The sequence below is a fragment of the Terrapene carolina genome, unplaced genomic scaffold (assembly GCF_002925995.2).
Source record: "Terrapene carolina triunguis isolate 2854851 unplaced genomic scaffold, T_m_triunguis-2.0 Scaffold68, whole genome shotgun sequence".
In the NCBI taxonomy this organism is placed as follows: Eukaryota; Metazoa; Chordata; order Testudines; family Emydidae; genus Terrapene; species Terrapene triunguis.
This window is the reverse complement of record NW_020664419.1, coordinates 18,732,208-18,750,576: the sequence shown is the minus strand read 5'-3', so window position 1 is coordinate 18,750,576 and position 18,369 is coordinate 18,732,208. Positions and strand designations below refer to the sequence as shown.

General features: G+C 42.3%; 1 protein-coding gene across 1 annotated transcript in view; it reads right to left on the bottom strand.

Moving 5' to 3' along the window:
- The window catches only part of MAGI2 (membrane associated guanylate kinase, WW and PDZ domain containing 2), a 1,103,226-nt gene that overhangs the window by 23,218 nt on the left and 1,061,639 nt on the right, over nt 1-18,369 (bottom strand). Inside the window, exon 21 of the mRNA XM_029910860.1 lies at nt 1,106-1,244. Within this exon, the coding sequence (XP_029766720.1) occupies nt 1,106-1,244 (139 nt within the window). The remainder of the gene's footprint in view (nt 1-1,105; nt 1,245-18,369) is intronic.

Here is an 18,369-nt window from a genome sequence, read left to right as displayed (position 1 = left end):
TTATTTTCTTAAAGCTCTGGGATTTTATTAAGGGGTCTATATAAGTCTGCAGTTCTTACGTTTTTCTGCATTGTACGTAATAGTTCTTACCATACATACATATTGGTGGTAATGACTTCAGAGGAATCACTATGGACCAGAGGGAAATAAAATTAATTGGTAAAGCTCTGTAAGGACCTAAATCCTGCAAATACTTATGAACAGGGTTAACTTTACTACTCTGAGTAGACCCATGGATTTTTTACGGTGTTAAATTTAAGCATGAGTAAATGTTTGCAGGATTTGGGGCTAAATGTGCATTGATATATTCACATACATTTCAAGATATCACTAAATACATACTTATATAACATACACCATTGCAGTCTGTCAGGTAACGAATATGTTTCAATATGGCTTGAAATTATACACACTTTTTAGAAGCCTTTTAAAAAGTTGGAACAGAAAAAATTCCAAGGAAATACAAACACAAAACAAAATTTAAAAATAAGATTAAAGGGTCCTATTACAACTTCCAAAAGAGCAAATGCTGTCTCTTTATTCAGAATTGACTTTCATTATGTCATCCATGTAAATTCTTGGTTGTCTGATAAATGAGAAAGCTTAAGAAATAAATTATAAAATGAACACTACAGGCTCACTCTTGCACAACTGAAGTCAGTGGGAGTTTTGCCATTAAACTGATGGGAGTGGGATCAGCCCCTATGACTCCAAATGTACAGAGAAATACCAATAGAAGTGTATTAGAAGGGATTGTTTTATCAAGCAAGATTATAAGAATGCATCAGCAACTCCTAGCACACTCAGAGATGCCGCTAAAGAGTTCAAAGTGCTCCTACCAGTAGATATATTTTAAGTATTGCCTGTACAGGGTTGGCATAGCTGAAAATGATGTGTTCATATCTTCCGCACCAGTACAAGAAAGCACTTAAGCATGCTCATAAGTCCACCCATATTCAGGAAAGCACGTAAGTATGTGCTTAAGTGCTGGGATCTAAATGTGTAATTGATACTTAGTATACAATAAATGTAATTTAAATACACACACACACACACACACACACACACACACACACACACACACACACAAATAATGAAAACCCACCATATTCCGGAACCTGGCCTGTTCCGCGCTTTAACAAAAGCCGCACTCTCCTGCCACCAGACTTGATTAGCTCTATTGCTCTGGCATGTGTCATGTCCCGTGTACTTTCCCCATTGATTTCAATTATTTGATCCCCCACCTGTCAGGTAAGAAAAATATCAAGTCAGGCAAAAATTGCAATAAAATGAACATTTAAAAAAATAGGCATATTCGGTGGATCACAGGTTTCCTGAATGACAGCCAGACACATCAAGGTACATTTGTTCCTATCTATCTGAAGGACAGTATCAACAGACTAAATAACCTGCAGAATGGATTCTGAGTATGGAATATTATGTTGCTCATCTTTTGTTAAAATTAATTTATTGTGGTTGTAACATGTCTCATGCCTTCTATACAAAAAAGGTTTTTTTGACTGCTTGATGTGCTGGAGTCACTGGAAACTTTTCCATCTCTTCTGTGTTTTACTGGATTGATTATCACTGAAAGCAGTACTGTATTGGCTTTGCTGTTGTCACACAGGACCCTGAAGTTAATGGTATAGACACACTGGCCTATCAGTGATGATATCGAAATCATGTTAAGTGAGCATCATCCCATTTTAAAGTACCATTTGAAGCGCTAATATTAAGTAAATTAGGAAAGTTTGGCGTCCCAAGCTAATTATTTCGTAGGTTAAATAGAAACATCATGGTGCTTGTGAGATCATATATTGAATTGTGCATTCATAAAAAACTGCCCTGCTCTTTCTAAATGATGGACCAGTATAGTCTAATGAACCGAGAACTATAGTGGGACCAACAAACTACTGAGTTCTAATTCTAGCTCTGTTGCCACTGATTTGCCATTTGACTGATGTCCACAGTCAGGTTCATTATTATTTCTGTCAGCCTTTGTTTCCTTTTCCATAAAATGGGGCGATTTACTTACCAGCCGCACAAGAGGTGTTGTGAGGATTAATTTGCTCATGTTTGTATGTTCTTTTGAAGCAGTTGGGTTATTTAATAATTAGTTTTATTAAAGGAATCTGTCACTACTCAAAATTGAAACGTGGATGCAGATTGGTATACATTTCACAACAGTTTCTAAGACATTAGTTTTTCTTTTGCATGTGGTATATTAATCATATATGTTAGCCATAATGGGGAAACTATAAGAGATTCATACCTTGGGTTTAATTCAGGTAGGTGGATACTTATCTCACTTCTGAAAATCTTGAGGCTGCTAAATTGGTGTAGGGCTCTGTGTTTTGGCCCAGGCCTGATGCTCTCTGGCTGGTTGGCAGCAGCTCAGTTTTTTAGCTTCAGCTGCCTTGAATGGATCTAATATCAAGTCCTGCCTGTCCTGATGTTTGGTGCCTTAAAGTGGTACAGACACAGGACCTGCAAGCTTTCGCTACTCCTCTTCCCTTTTGCTTGTCCCTGTTCCCATTATGCAAGGGGTAGTGGGACTGAGGAAAGCCAGAGACAGCGAGGGACCGACCAGAGGGCTAAGCAAACTGACCAAATGCTAGAGAGTAAGCAGGTCTGATGGCTATGCAGCAGCACACTCATTAATGCAGGATCAGGTTCCCAAAGGTTTCTGCCTATCACTTTTATCTTGTGCTCGTATGAGTAACACTCTGCACCAGCTCTCAGGAGTATCAAATCTTTTCCGCATTTTACAGCCTAAAGTACATCACATGTAAAAATAAGTATTTGCATATTGTATATGTACAGTACACACCCCTTTGTAATATGTCTGATCCATAGCCACTCGCAGTCCCCACACTCCTGTCACCCTCCCAGTTTTGGTACCTATTTGAGTCTGCCACCACTGTCTTACTGAGAAGAGCTGACTTTCGCAGAGACTTCACATCTTCTCAATGATTAGGGGAGAGATTGCTTTCAGCCATATCTGGTCAGCATGGGAGAAATTGGTAGAGAAAGTGTATATAAAAGCAAATCTGATGCAGTTCATGCAATGCAATTACACAGCCTCCCCCTCATTTTGCTGGACAGTTATATCAGCAATGTGGCCAAGCGACAGGTCGGTGAGCACGCTATTAGCAGCACATCAGCCCTTTCGTTAATATTTTGCAGCTGTGTTGAAGAAACCACCTATTCATTTTGCCTGTAACCAAACTCCAAAATGCAGCACTGGATGATATTGGAAGGAGCAGTGGCAATATAACCAAGATGCAGTTGCTGAAGATCAGTGACTCAGGAAGAATCACTAGGAAAACAGCGGTGTAGGTTAAACAATAGTATTTATCAGTGCTAGGACAGCTTGTCTGCTTTGTTGTAGCTCAACAGGATCAGAACTCTATTTACCTGCATCTAGAGCCTTCTCACAGTGGGAGGTACTTGACTGCTGGTCATGTGTATCCAATTTTAAAGTGACTGTACCAAATGTATTGTAGGGAGGAATACAGAGAGACTATGAAAACTGTATGATGTCATGCACTGAGCAGAGAAGTGCCAGTGTAGATACAACGGAGGAGGTGTTTTTTAAAACTCCTTGATTAAAACCCTTTGTAGGTGGGCACTCAGGAAAATTATGGTTCAGAGTACAGTCCTTCTTGTAAAGCCCATAGCAACTCCTCTGCACTCCTGAGTGGACAGAGATTTTAATCCATTTTAATATGGAAAAAGGTTAAGTTAATATCATATTCTCCCCCTCCCCCCGCTGGTTGCCCTTGTTTTGGTCTCATTGGCCATATTGAAGAAAATAACTTGCTATTAAAATAACCTTTTATATATTTAATGGATTAAAATATTTCTTTCAACATAGGCAGCAAATAGCTGAGTCACTAGGGAGTTTTCAACTTGTTTTAAAATATAAAAGAACGTGTAAATAACATGAGAAGTTTTAAAAGGGCCAAAATCCTAGTCCAACTAATTAACATCTCAAGGGGAAATTGGCCCCCTTTGTTGGGGCACTTGGGCCAGATTTTCAAGAGAGCTCAGTTCTCCTTTAGGCACCTAAATGAAGTGGCCAGGTTTTAAAGCGTGCTCATCGCCCAGCAGTTCCTATTGAGAGCAAAGGAAAGTGCTGCAGGCAGAATGCCTTTGAACACCTGGCCACTTCATTTAGGGGCTGAATGGGAGCTGTCTGAAAATCTGACCATTATTGTAAAGTGGCATTTCTGCAAAAGTCAGCTGTCTCTCAGGAAGGTATACACCTGTCCTGCCTATTGCATGAGACCTCAGCCACAGAGCAACCCTTTTCCACGTGGAGGTCTTAAAAATGTATACAAAGTTTATAGGGTAATGTACCAACATTGCCATTGTACATTTAGTCACTCTGGCCCAGATCCACAAAGGTATTTAAGCACCTAACTCCCATGCTTAGTGCCTATGTCCAAGTTTTAGCCTCCACTTGGAGTCACAAAACTCCCGCTTGGCTGCTGCCTAACCCTGAAAACACCTAAACTCACTCAGTGCCTAAGTTTTTGCAGTAGAAGTTCCCTAGCTGCCAGAGTTTCTGCCTCTGGGTATGTGCACTGTTGCCTCACTCAAGGCGCTCAGGCATCTATTTCCTGCCTAATCCCAGAGTGATCCATGAACCAGGAAATGTCCATTTCACCCCTGGGGCCCAATTGGGTAGGTTGCCTCTTAGCACGCCTGCTGGATTTTCTAAGCGCCTACAAGTTAGGCATTGTGACAATCAGCATTGCCATGCCTAAGGCCTGGTCTGCACTACACAGTTAGGTTGATGTAAGGCAGCGTACACTGACCTAATTATGTCAGTGTACACACTACAGCCTTGCTCCCACTGATGAAAGAGCCCTACTACACCGACATCATAACTCCACATCCACCAGAGGCATAGGGCTTTTGTCAGTGCAGTTAGGACAACATAATGTCTATGTAGACATTGCGTTCCTTACATCGGCTGTTGTCTGTCTTGTCAATTTCAGGGCTCTTCTGGGTCTCCACTCCAAGCTGGGCTGCCACCCAGGCTCCCCACTGGAATCTGGCTGCACCGAATCTCCCAGCTCCTGGCTAGGAGCCCGGCTGACCCCGCCCTAGGCTCTCGGCTCCCCACGGGGAGCATAGCAGCTGACCGGACTCCAGGCGTGGATCTCCCCGCTGGAGGGGAGAAGCCCTTCCCCGGGTGGTGGCTGTAAGTCAACCTAACATAGGGCATGTCTACGCTACAATCTTAAGTTGAGCTAAGTCCCTTTGTGGATCCGGGCCCCTGTGCTTTTACACTAGACGGCATTCTTTCTTTGTCCACATGTTAAATTATGTTGTGAGAATGGCTTGTTTAATACACCAGCCTCATATAGCCTGGGCATCTCCAACCCAGCCTGTGAACATACTAGTGTGCAGTGACAGTAGCCGGGACTGGAAGATCCTGGTGTTGTCCTGTTGCAGAGGTAAGGAGGCAGTGGGCTGGCTGGCTGCCCCCAGAAGTTGATGTTACATGAGGGAAATGGAGACTGGTCCCTCCCTATCAACAAGCCACAGGAGGAGGGTTGGGCCAGTTTGGTACCCACAGAAGATGTGCATGGAGGGAGGAATCTCACATGAGAAGACTTCTCAAGGCCGTGGGAGAGACAGGGCCTGCAGGAGTAAAGGTTATTTTCTGTGTTTGTTATGTGAGGCCTGTGAAGAAAGGAGTGGTGTTAAGTGGGGAGGGTATAAAATGATCTGGATAGTCCCTAAATGGTTTAGATAAACATCCCCACCTTTCTGGAGAATTAGCATCTGGTACTAACATGTCGTGTTGGTGTAATTTTTTGTGTGGCAGACCGCAAAAGCACTTGCACCCCAATCCCCAGTTTTCAAAGGCACAGATAGCATGCAGAGTTTGGAGAATGTAGCCCTTGGAATTCAATATTTTGGCCTCATAAAGCCACAGATTGTGGCTTCCAATCTTTTACATTAATTTTTTTCTTTAAGAACAGCTTCACAAGGGATCTGCATGCAGAGTTATAATGAAAGCAGCCCATCTGATGGCTGTTTGATGGCCTATGTGAAATGAGTTAGTGGTCTCATTCCAGTTCCCAGCAGGCAAGCACTGCAGCACAATAACCACCCCCGCAATTGGCACTAACAGTGATTTGTAACCTTCTTGGCAGTCTCAACAAAAAGGACAAGGCATGAATGAGTTATTTTCCCCTCCCTCAGAATATTCCCACCAGTTTAAGGATGACGCCCATTGGCAGGGCACTGTGGGAAGCTTGCATGGCTGCTGCCTATGCTGTACTTATTCTGTGGAAATGCAGTCTCCAGGGCTAAGAATCTGGAAACTTTCATAAGCATTAATTTTATGTGATGTTTCTTTTTTAAAAGAATGTAGCTCTGGCAGAATTTTTAGCACTAGTCGAGATAAATACCTATCAGAATCCACTAATTTATCTACTGACATGATTAAATTAATGAACAAAATGCTACTGTACTGTATTCCAATAATGTGTAAGCATAAAAATAAACATTATTCATTTTTCCTGGCATATTAATTTATTGAATGTACTTATGAAACTAGTGTGCACGGGGGAGAGTTGTCCCTAAAAAAAAAAGTCTGTTTCAGTTCAAGTTAATTCATATTCTCCATCCATGCATAAAAACAACCGAGCTATGAAATTGGGCAGCATGTTTTCTGGCAATAATGAGAAGATAATATTCCTATGGAGTATTTAAGCGACATCACTACTGATAGGTTAATTAGAAATAAAAATGTGAAGCTTTCTTAAGTCATTAGAATAAAGAGCCTCCAGCATGTGACTTTTGTTACACACTTTGTGAACTATCCTTATTTTATACTTAAGTAATTAATACTTGTCTTGTGAATAGAAGCCAACCAGCACATACAATCAGAATTTTAAACATGTTCAGCACAAGGAGACAATGTACATAGCTGCTATGTGGCAAAAGAGGATGTTTGTGTTTTTATATATTTTGAAACTATTCACACCAGCCTACCTTAAACTTGCCTCAGCTACTATGCAATTCTTGAATAAATATGTCTGTGTCATTAGAGGTGCAGAGTTTCCCTGTTGCACAGAAATGACTGTAATTGCATATGCAGGCTTTCAATCTATGTTAAATAGGGAAATCTAGTGGTAAAAGCAGCCCCTGATGACTTTTTGCAGAGGGCATTACTGTCTGCCATCTTATTAATGCATTTTATAATTAAACCTCTTGAAAGAGACTAATTATCTTCAGAAAAATACCAGCCCCCACTTATATGGGCATTATATTTTACAATTGAAACATGTTTTTTAACATTATTTATTATTGCATACATTTCTTCTCACTGAAACTGAAAGACTAAGGGCTTGTCCACACTGGGAAATTTACTAGAGTAGCTATTCTGGAATAGATCTTTTTCAGTAAGTGTAGACAATAAACTCCTTACTTCACGGCCTGGAGGTCAGCATGGAATAGTCAAATGCTGTGCAAGCTTGCTCACAGCAGGGTGGTGTTGCTGCATCAAAAACATTTGAGCAAAGTTACCAGAGGTACCCAGTTACAGTGTAGGTTATGATGTGGACTGGACTGAGATCCTCAGAATAATTTCATACGTAAGCAGGAATGTACTTTTTTGGGAGGAATGGCTGACAACATGTGTGTCCTCACCTCTCCACATTTCAGCAGACACTTGGGAGGGAGGAAAAGAAGAAGGCAGCAAAGTGGGGTGTCTGAGGCTGCTGCCTTGAGAAGCACTAATTCTGTCTTCCTTCTGCTGACAATCAGCTACTGAAGTGGGCAGAGAAAAGGCTGCAACAGTGGGCACTAGGCATTGCTCTACCTCCTGGGCAGGCATGAAGCTGCTCAGTGCTTGGTCCCAACAAGTTCATATGCGCAGATAAGAGGGAGTCCAATGGGGCAGGGAGGGATCTGAGCTAGCTGCAAAAAAGAAATGGAGCCTTAGCCCCCTACTGAGCAACAGCTCCAGCTTTTACTCTCTACTCACCCTCCACAGAGGTTCAGGTACAGGGGAGGGGAGCTATTGAGGACCACAAGCTAGTGTAAGGGGAGGGAAAATCTTGGGGGAAGGGAGTTTGGGGAACACAAGCTTGGGGTGAGGAAAGCTGAGGGGAAAATTGGAGGCGTAATGAGGTGTATGCGGCGGAGGGACAGTTGTCAGGACAAGGAGAATTTTGTCAAGAGAAACTGGAAATTGGAAGGAGGAATGAGTGAGTGTATGTCTGAGAAGACTGAGGTGTTCCTGGATAGTGGTGGTGGGGTTATGAAATGGGGCTCGTACTGCTGAAGGGCCTTGGGAGAGGACCAGGGCAGCTCAGGGTACGCTGAAGGTCTACGTGTGCTCGCCAACTTTGCTGGCAAAATTGCACTGCTGCCCATAAACTAAGCCGAATTTGGCTTTCAAAGTTGAAAGGCTAGTTCATTCTCTAACTGTACTTAATGGACACACTTTTAAAATTATTTTAACAGGGTAACATGATATAATGTTAGTAGGATGTACTAGAGCCTTTCACCTCCATGTCATGTATCCAAACCCACAGAGACTGTTAGGCCCTGGCTACATTAGAGACCTTACAGTAGCACAGCTGTACCAATGCAGCGGCGCCACTGTAAGCTCTCTCATGTAGCTGCTCTATGCCAATGGGAGAGAGCTCTCCCATTGAAATAATTAAACCACCTCCAACCAGCAGTGGTAGCTATGTTGGTGGGAGAGTGTCTCCTGCTGACATAGCACTGTCCACCCAGGCAGTTCTGTTGGTGTAACTTATGTCACTCAGAGGGGTGGTTTTTTCATACCCCTGAGTGACATAAGTTATACCAACAAAAGTGCTAGTGTAGACACAGCCTTAGTAAATGAAAGTTTTCTGATAACTGTCTGGTGTTCTCAATCCTGTTTTCAATGGACAAGTCATCTCAGTCTAGTTCCCATTAGATAATCATCGGAACCATGGTTAGAAAGACTACATAGAGGCCAAACGTTGAATGCATATGGAGACAGAAACCCTCTGGTCACTCCTATAGGTTCTCTCTCCAACTCAGAGTTGAGGCAGTGTGAGAAATTTTGCAGAGGTGCTGCTCATGCTGTACCTGTTCTAGAGTAGAGGACTTCAGTCATCAGGCCTGCTATTTGGCATCTTTCCTGAGCAATATTTTAAAAAATACTCTTCATGTTATGCATAATTTCCTAAAGTTTATGCTAATTCACATCACGCATCAGGAAATCTTTATAATTCTCCTAGAAAATGCAGGTTTAAGTACAGTATCTGCCTGACATTTTATTTGTAAAATTGTACATTAAACCATATTAAGCAGATATTAACTCAACATTCTTTTCCTTATCTGGTTACAAGGATTTTGTTATTAGCCACACAGTTATAAAGATGTTTGTAATGAGTGAAGCTGAACACATTTCTGAGAGAATGAAGTTAATCACATTTGTGAAAGAAGTATTTTTTCTGCTTACTTTTCCACAAATGATCTCTATAAAATGTATTCAGCTTTTGAGAATGATGCTGTCATATGGCTCACTTGTGGCTAATTCTCTCATGATTTATTAAGCCTTCATACTGCTGAAATATATTTACTATCCTAGAGAAACTCATTTTACATTTCTTTGCTGTATATACACTTTTTTTTGTCTATGTGTCAATACAGACTTCCTTGGGTATTGCCATTTGTACTAAAATAGCATGCTGGCTCACTATGCTCTGGGCTAGCATGCAGCTAATATGCTTGAATATCCCAACCTAATTCCCAGAATTCTGATCAATCACACCCCAATCTCTCTACAAGCAAGGCTGGATAGTGATGGATGAAGTAAGGACTTGGCATTTGAATGAAAGTGCCCCAGGGGGACTGACAATTCAGAGGGAAAGGGCAGCTAAATGTTGGTCTGTACCACTAGGGTAGAGTGCAAATCACTAGATAATGGCAGCAACTAAAGAATGTGCTGTCTTAGTGTATTTCTTTGTCATGACGTTTCTGAAAATCATTAAAAACTGCTTTCTATGTGGGTAATTTATAAAGAGAAATAGAAGATGCACATCAAGGTATAATGTAAGCCACATAGCCTAGTATAATACAGAATTAAAAATAACAGCAAGTGCAACAGATAGAAACAAATAATAACTAGTTCTTATGTAGCATCTCCAAGTGCTATACAAAGCAGGAAAGTATTATCCCCATTTTACAGATGGGGAAACTGAGAGGTGAAGGGACTTGTCCAAGGATGCTGGTGGCAACATCATGAATAAAACCCAGGTCTCCTGAGTCCCAGTCTACTGCACTATCCACTAGGCCATGTAGTCTATTGCTGTGCACAAGGGACATTCTTGCCATAACAAAGACTAAGGCACTTCCATGAAACTGCAGATTTAGGTAATTCAAAATCAAATCCAGACATTCAGTAAAACAGGGGAAGAGGGGAAATTACTAAAATGGGAGGGGAGAATTACTATTTCAAATATTTTTAAAGCAACAACACAGCCATTGAAGAGGGCTGGCAAACTTTCACCTGCCCTCCTCACACAATTTTTGCTTATCTTATAAAATTTGGTTTTCTATAGTATCTTTCATACTAAATGTATGTCAAAAGGATTTACAAACCAATGGGTCAGACACAAGACAGCATATTCTGCTTTCAGTTACATCGCTGTAAATCTGGAGTAAATTTATTGTGTTTTATAGACTTTGGCACAGGTAATTCTATGTATGTCTAAGCAAATACAGCAGCTGTTATAAACAACAGTAGCAGGCAAGTGGAAAGCAAAAAGGCATCTTCTACTAGGTTGAAAATTTTCTGTTGAAACTTTTTTTTTTTCAATAGAAAATTGAGCTTTCAATTAAATGAATATTTTTGCAAAAACACAAACACAAACATTTCAATGCAGAAATGATGAACAGGTGCTCAGTGGAGTTGTAGTTCATGTGCCTCATGCCTCCATTCTCCAGCCTGGGCTGCATTCCCCAGCCAGATTACATCTCCCATAATGCACTGTCAGAGGGGAGACTGGGTTGCATCTTGGGAAATGTAATCTGGTCTGGGATTCTGGTCCCTAGAGGGGAATAGGGGCATAAGGCACCATAGCAGCAATTTTTAATGGAAAATTTCAGTTTTCGGTTTTAGACATTTTTTGCCAAAAAGTTGCAATTTTCTTCAGGGAAATAAACACCATTTTTTGACCAGTTCTGCACTTCTCAGTCTTGTAAAGTGCTGAGTGCTGCAAAAGTACATAGCATGGTGCAGGATTGGGCACAAAGAATGTTAGGTTCCTGAAGGTGAATATACTTCATAGACAAAACTGAGCCTTTGATATCTTGCCACTTGTTGAGTTCAGTTACATTATTTCCCCTCTCTTCCAGACAGTACTTTAAATTGTTTAATCTCCTCTGTGTTTGTAGTGTATCTTTCATAAGTGAATGTCTCACATCTCCTCGCTAATGCTTTCAGTTCCATCAGCCTTGTACACTCAGCTTTCTTAGTTTATTTATTGCTACTGAGTCAACTGACCCAGCCATTGACCTCACCCGTGTAGGATTTTCACATCCTCCAAACCTTTGTAGTGCTTTCTCACCTTCTTCCCTCTGTTTTCTTTTCTTATGTATTTGCTGAATAGACTCCAACACAACAGGTCCTGCAGCATATTGCACTTTTCATACTTTGCAAGCCCTCAACTTTGACAATGTTTTTCCTGTTCTTTTTTCCATTTCCCACACCTCTTTCCCATGCTTTGATTTCAGAGACACAGTGCCAAATTGTCCCCTACCCAGGAAATACCTGCACAGGGGAGAGGAAGCTCCTGGAGGTTCACCTTGTGAAGATTTTGTCCTATTGTTCCTAATTATGTTTTTTTTTTCTGCACTTGCACTCTGAGTGAGCAGGGGATGAGACCCACCCATAGGATAGTTGCTGAATAGCGTGGAGGTCGGGTTCACTACACTTGCTCATGACAGCACAGTTCACTTGCCTCAGCCTTGCTCATGACAGCACAGCTGAGCTCCCAGCAGCTACTCAAGAAACATGACATCTAAAGTAAAGGTTATTCTGAACATGAAGGGATAACTTGCTTGAAATATTATTGTCTGGGTCAGAAATATTTTCTACCAGAAAATCCCTGCATATCTCCAGGGGGATGATAGCAGACAGTAGCCATCTCCTGCTCACATGTCCCTTGCCTTTCCCCTTTTCATTCATGGAGTCCACGTCCTATGGGGACAGGGGTTGGGACTGACTTTGGCAGGATTGGCAGAAAGAGGGGCAAGCTGGCAGGGTAAGTCTCCTTGTCGTCTTCATCATCCAGAACATTAAACACATTGTAGTACAGCTGTCAGGGAGGTTTAGTAACCTCAGAATCAGCAGCTGTCTGACTATAAAAAAGATGAGTCTATATCAGGGGTCGGCAACGTTCGGCACGCGGCTCGCCAGGGTAAGCACCCTGGCGGGCCAGGTCAGTTTATTTACCTGCTGACGCGGCAGGTTCGGCTGATCGCGGCCCCCACTGGCCGCGGTTCGCCGTCCCGGGCCAATGGGGGCGGCGAGAAGTGGCGCAGGCGAGCGATGTGCTGGCCGTGGCTTCTCGCCGCCCCCATTGGCCCAGGACAGCGAACCGCGGCCAGTGGGGGCCACGATCGGCCGAACCTGCCGCGTCAGCAGGTAAATAAACTGGCCCGGCCCTCCAGGGTGCTTACCCTGGCGAGCTGCGTGCTGAACGTTGCCGACCCCTGGTCTATATCATCTAAGATTGCAGTTAAAATGCAACCAGTTAAATGCAACCCCAGTGGATCACCATTTTCCCTCCAATGATTTATGGGTTGATGGGTATTGGTAGTGCTGTTGGAAAGTACATTTAATTTTGTATAGTTAAAATTACTTCTGTTTATAATTCAAAGAAGCATCATATGCCTCCCTTTGTTTTGGTTTATTTTTGAGTCTTCCCTTACTATCTTTTCTATTGTCCCCTCTCTCAAAATCTAGGCATCTGTAATTCATTTAAATTTTTGCTTCAATTATATTCCCTAGTAAGCTATCCTTTGTGTTTATTACCCTTTGCAGAAGATGGTTACACCCACATTCTTTATTTAGATTGATTGCCCTAATTTCTTAGATTTTGTTTCTAAGATTTCAAATTCTGCAGATATAATATTCCAGGAAAGAGGATTACTGTGCTGGGATGGGCTTCATCTATCAAATACTGAGAAAATCATCTTTGTACATCATACGGCTAATGTGATAAGGAGAGCTTTAAACTAGATCTTATGGGGCTTGGCCACTGCACATCTAGCCTCAAGTAAGGAAGTCAAGGGGAAGGGGCTAAATTGTTGAGAAGGGACCAGAAATCACAAATGCATTAAAGAGGCAAGAAGTAAAGTAACAGGGCAGTCTGCAAAACATCTTTGATGCCTGCATACCAATGCAAGGAATATGGGGAACAAGCAGGATGAACTGGAAGTCATGGTATATGAAGTTATGACTTAATTTGCATTGCAGAGACTTGGTGGGACAACTCCCATGACTGGAGTAGCAGCATTGAGGGATATAGCTTGTTCCAGAAGGACAGGTATGAGAAAAAAAGAGGAGGCATTGTGCTGTACATCAAGAATGTATACACTTGCTCCAAGAGGAAGTAAGCAGAGACCTATTGAGAGTCTCTGGTGAGGCTAAAAAAGGAAAAGAATAGTAGTGATGTTATGGATGGGGGGGTCTATTATAGCCAACAAATCAAAAGAAGGAAGTGGATGAGGCATTCTACAAGCAGGTAACAAGATTAGCTAATACACATGAGCTAGTATTAATGGAGATTTTTCACTTCCCTGATAGCTTTTGGAAGACTATTACAGAAAAACATATTATGTCCAAGTTCTTAGCATGTAGAAGGGACAACTTTCTAATTCAGAAAGTTTTGGAAACAGTTAGGGGGGTTATCCATTTTGGAATTGGTGTTGACCAATAGGGATGAATTAGTTGTGAATGTGAATGTGGTTGGGACTTGGGAGGAAGTGATCATGATGTGATAGAATTCAAGATCCTGAGGAAAGGAAGACACGAAAACAGCAAAACAAGGACACTGGACTTCAGATTTAAACCAACTCAGAGAAATAGTAGGTAAGGTCCCGTGGAAAGACCAATTAGGAAGAAAAAGAGTTGAAGAAGGCTGGCAGTTCCTCAAAGAAGTAATACAGTATTAGAGGCTCAACATCAAACTATTCCTATGCAGAAGAAAGATAAGAAGAGCCACAGGAGGCCAGCGGCGGCTCCAGGTACCAGCGCTCCAAGCGCGTGCCTGGGGCGGCAAGCCACGGGGGGCGCCCTGCCGGTCCCTGCGAGGGCAGCAGTCAGGCATCCTTCGGCGGCTTGCCTGCGGGAGGTCTGCCGGTTCCGCAGATTCGGCGGCAATTCGGCAGCAGGTACGCTGAAGCCGCAGGACTGGCGGACCTCCCGCAGGCATGCCACCAAACAGGAGCGCCGCCAGCTTTTCTGCTGCCCTAGGTGGCGGAAGGTCCTGCCCCAAAATGCTGCCCCCCACAGAGGCGGCGGAAGGTCCCGCCGCCGAAATACCGCCGCAGTCGCCACCCCCCAAATTGTAGCGCCCTAGGCGACTGCCTAGGTTGCCTAATGGGTTGTGCCGGCCCTGCCGCCGAATCCGCAGGACCAGGGACCTCCCGCAGGCAAGCCGCCGAAGGCAGCCTGACTGCCGTGCTTGGGGCGGCAAAACAGCTAGAGCGGCCCCTGCAGGAGGCCAATATGGCTGCACAGTAGGACCATGGAACAGACAGCTTAGGGAGCTCATGAACGCTCCTTCACTGGAAGTTTTCATAAGGAGGATGTATAATCATCTGTCCTAGATGGTTTAGACACAACAAATCCTGATCTTGGCAGGGGATTAGACTAGATGATGCTTGTGATCCCGTCTAACCTTCTAATACATTGGAGTTATTGAGCCCTTACTCCTCAGGATTCCAAGTTTGAATGTATGCTGATAGACTTCCAAATTATTCAGGACTTACCCAGACTACGTTGAACCAGCAAACCTGTTGAGATCTGCCCATCATTAAGGTTATGTGATGTCAGCCAATGAAGAGCAGAAAATACAAATTTGGATTAGACATGGCACTTTGGGCTTGCCTACACTAGGAAGCTGTACCACTGTTAATACACTGGTAGTCTTAAAAGGGGGTACAACCCCACTAGTGTGGACACATCTTTATTGGTATAAAGGTGCTTTATATTGGCATAGCTATTCCTGTATGGGAAGGGGAATAACTATACCAGTGTAAGTCACTGTTATACCAGTATAACTGCATCCACCCAGGGCTGGTCCACACTAAGCCCCCAGTTCGAACTAAGATACGCAACTTCAGCTATGTGAAGAACGTAGCTGAAGTCGAAGTATCTTAGTTCGAACTTAAAGGTACTTACCGCAGGTCCACACGTGACAGGCAGGCTCCCCGTCGACTCCGCCTACTCCTCTCGCAGAGCAGGATTACCGGCGTCGACAGCAAGCACTTCCGGGATCGATTTATCGCGTCTAGACAAGACGCGATAAATCGATCCCAGAAGATCGATTGCTTGCCGCTGAACCAGCGGGTAAGTATAGACGTACCCCCAGGGAATTTTACTTGTATAAATATAATGATAAAAATCTCACTCCGATATGTCACAGTTATACTGGTAAAATTTTTAAGTGTAGAGCAGGCCTTAATCCCTAACATGGTCAATTTTATCTTAACATATTCTTCACAATGGTATATCCAGCCTTAACTTCTCCTTTCTTGACTTGGTTCGTGTGGCGAATGACACAGTTACGTATATTATTTTTTAAAAGTATTATATGAACCTCAATTTATCTTTGCTATTATCCTGCCTTACTGCTGGGAGTTAAACCCAAGGAGGTTGTTAAAGGGGAAGCAAAGAGGAAAATGAAACTCTGACAGATAAAGCTATTTAAGGGAATGATGCGGGGAGCTATTAATTGGTAAATGCCCCTGCCTGGCTTCCAGCAGGCTGGCATGGTTTACTCTTCTCAAGACTGAAAGCCTAGGACCAAAGGGAATCCTGAACCATAAAGATGCTGGCATAGGGAAGAAGTGGGCACTAAGTGGGCTGTCAATAGCAGCAACTAGAGATAAGTCGCTGGCAGATAGAGAGACACAAGTCCTGCAGCAAGGAGGTTGACTCCCACAACCGAGAGATGGGAATAAATTGTCCTTAGTTGAGCTCTGAATAGAGTGGTTAAGCTTAGGTAAGGATATGTGTGTACAGGACTCTTTGTATGCAGTGTTGTAGCTGTGTTGATCTCGGGATATTAGAGAGACAAGATGGGTGAGGTAATATCTTTTATTGGACCAACTTCTGTTGGTGAGAGAGACAAGCTTTTGAGCTTCCTGAGGAAGAGCTCTGTGTAAGCTCAAAAGCTTGTTTTTCTCACCAACAGAAGTTGGTCCAATAAAAGACATTACCTCGCCCATCTTGTCTCTCTATTGGATTCTTTGTTGTTTAAACCCGTTTTCCTAGATGCTATGTTCCTTTTGGCAAATAAATGCTACTTTGTTTTGAAGAAACTGTTTTTGAGTCACTTTAATCAGCTGGTCATTGGTCCCCAGAGGTAAAAGGCTTGAGCCTGCTGGGTTAACATGGTTGGTGGTGGTGGAATGCAGCCCAGAGATCTGGTCTAGCATGAATCCACCCAGAGAGGTCCCCAAAGGCATGCACTTGCAAAGGACAAAAAGGGGTCTAAGGCATGGCCTGCCCGGTATCCGTGACAGTTGGCTTTGTATAACAACTATATAAATTAGACAAGTTTTTAAATTTATTTTAGAAAAGAAATTAGTATTTTTTCATGGAACAAACAATTAGTATGTTTTCACGGAACATTATAAAATATTTCCCAATGAGACTGAAAAGAGCCATGAACTGGCTTACTGTCCTTACTTGTTTAAAATGGATATAGTAGTATTCACTCATCAGGTCTATTTTATACTTGTGATATTATTCTATTCAAATGATGCATATAATTTTACTGGTCAGATCTTTGGCTAAATATAGGAAATTACCTGCAATGATACTTCTCTAAAGGCGCCATCCTTCATGGTTCTGTAATCTCGGTCATATGCCCTAAACTATATGACTTCCAGCATTGACTGTAAAGGAAGAGCTCTACTGTGTTCCTCACCATTAGTTACACGCTGGCTAATATCCTATATCCTGGTTATGACTTTTTATTAAGTACAATAAACGGTGATAATACAGCAATAAAGGAACAAATGAAAAGACAAGTAAAAAAATTAAAATCTAAGATTCCGAAGTCAATGTTAACTCACACCTACATTATATAGTCTAGATATAGTTAGTCAGTGGTTCTCATTGATTGGGCAGTGCTGGCTGTCTCTAGGTTCCTAGTGGAAGGGGAGTTGTTGGGTGCTCTGTGTTTCCATAGCTCCTCTTCAGGCAAGCTCACAATACCTGGGGCTTTGTGGCCTATGCGTACTCCAGGACCAAACTGAGTCTTAAAAACTGTATGTGACACATGGACCATAACAAAATTTTGTATTAGCATGGTCAGACCCCAGTACTCTTTAAAGACAGAAAGTTAGACTTGTTGCAGTTGCATGGGATGCAAGTGAGGGCAGAATTTCATTCAGAACTGCTTTCAGAGTAGCAGCTGTGTTAGTCTGTATCCGCAAAAAGAACAGGAAAGTATTCAGAACTGCAACATTACAACAATCCATTCTCTTTCTAGTATAGCACTATTTTTCCATTTCCCATCTTTATGATTAAATATTGGAGCAACAAGGCAGCATTTGTTAGATATTTTAAGGAAAAATTTGTGTGCTGATTCTTGCCTTTCCGCACACTTTTTTGTGCAATGAATTGTTATGTATTAACGTGCAAGTGTAGATGAATTTATACCTACTCTTCAGATAAACTCTTCACTACAATAGCTGGACAGGCCAAAAGCACAAATCTTGATTCACTTATTTTGTAATGTGGAATTTCCTAAATTAACTTTGCAATTTTGTCACACTCGGTGCACTGATGTGGTTTTTATTATTATATATATTATAACAACACCTAGAAGCTCCAACTGAGTTTCGAGCTCCATTGTACTAGGTGCTATACAAACAACTAGTGAAAGTTAGTTCCTGACAAAAAGATATTATAATTTAAGTGGATGAAACAACGCGGGGTGAGACAGAAGTGAAGTGACTTTCTCAAGGTCATAAGCACACAGTGGAAGAGCCAGAATTAAAACCCAGGTCTTTTGATACCCAATCCATTGTCCAATATACTAGATCACCGTGTCTTTGTATTTGGACTACAGAAATAAATAATTACCCTGCTATTATTTT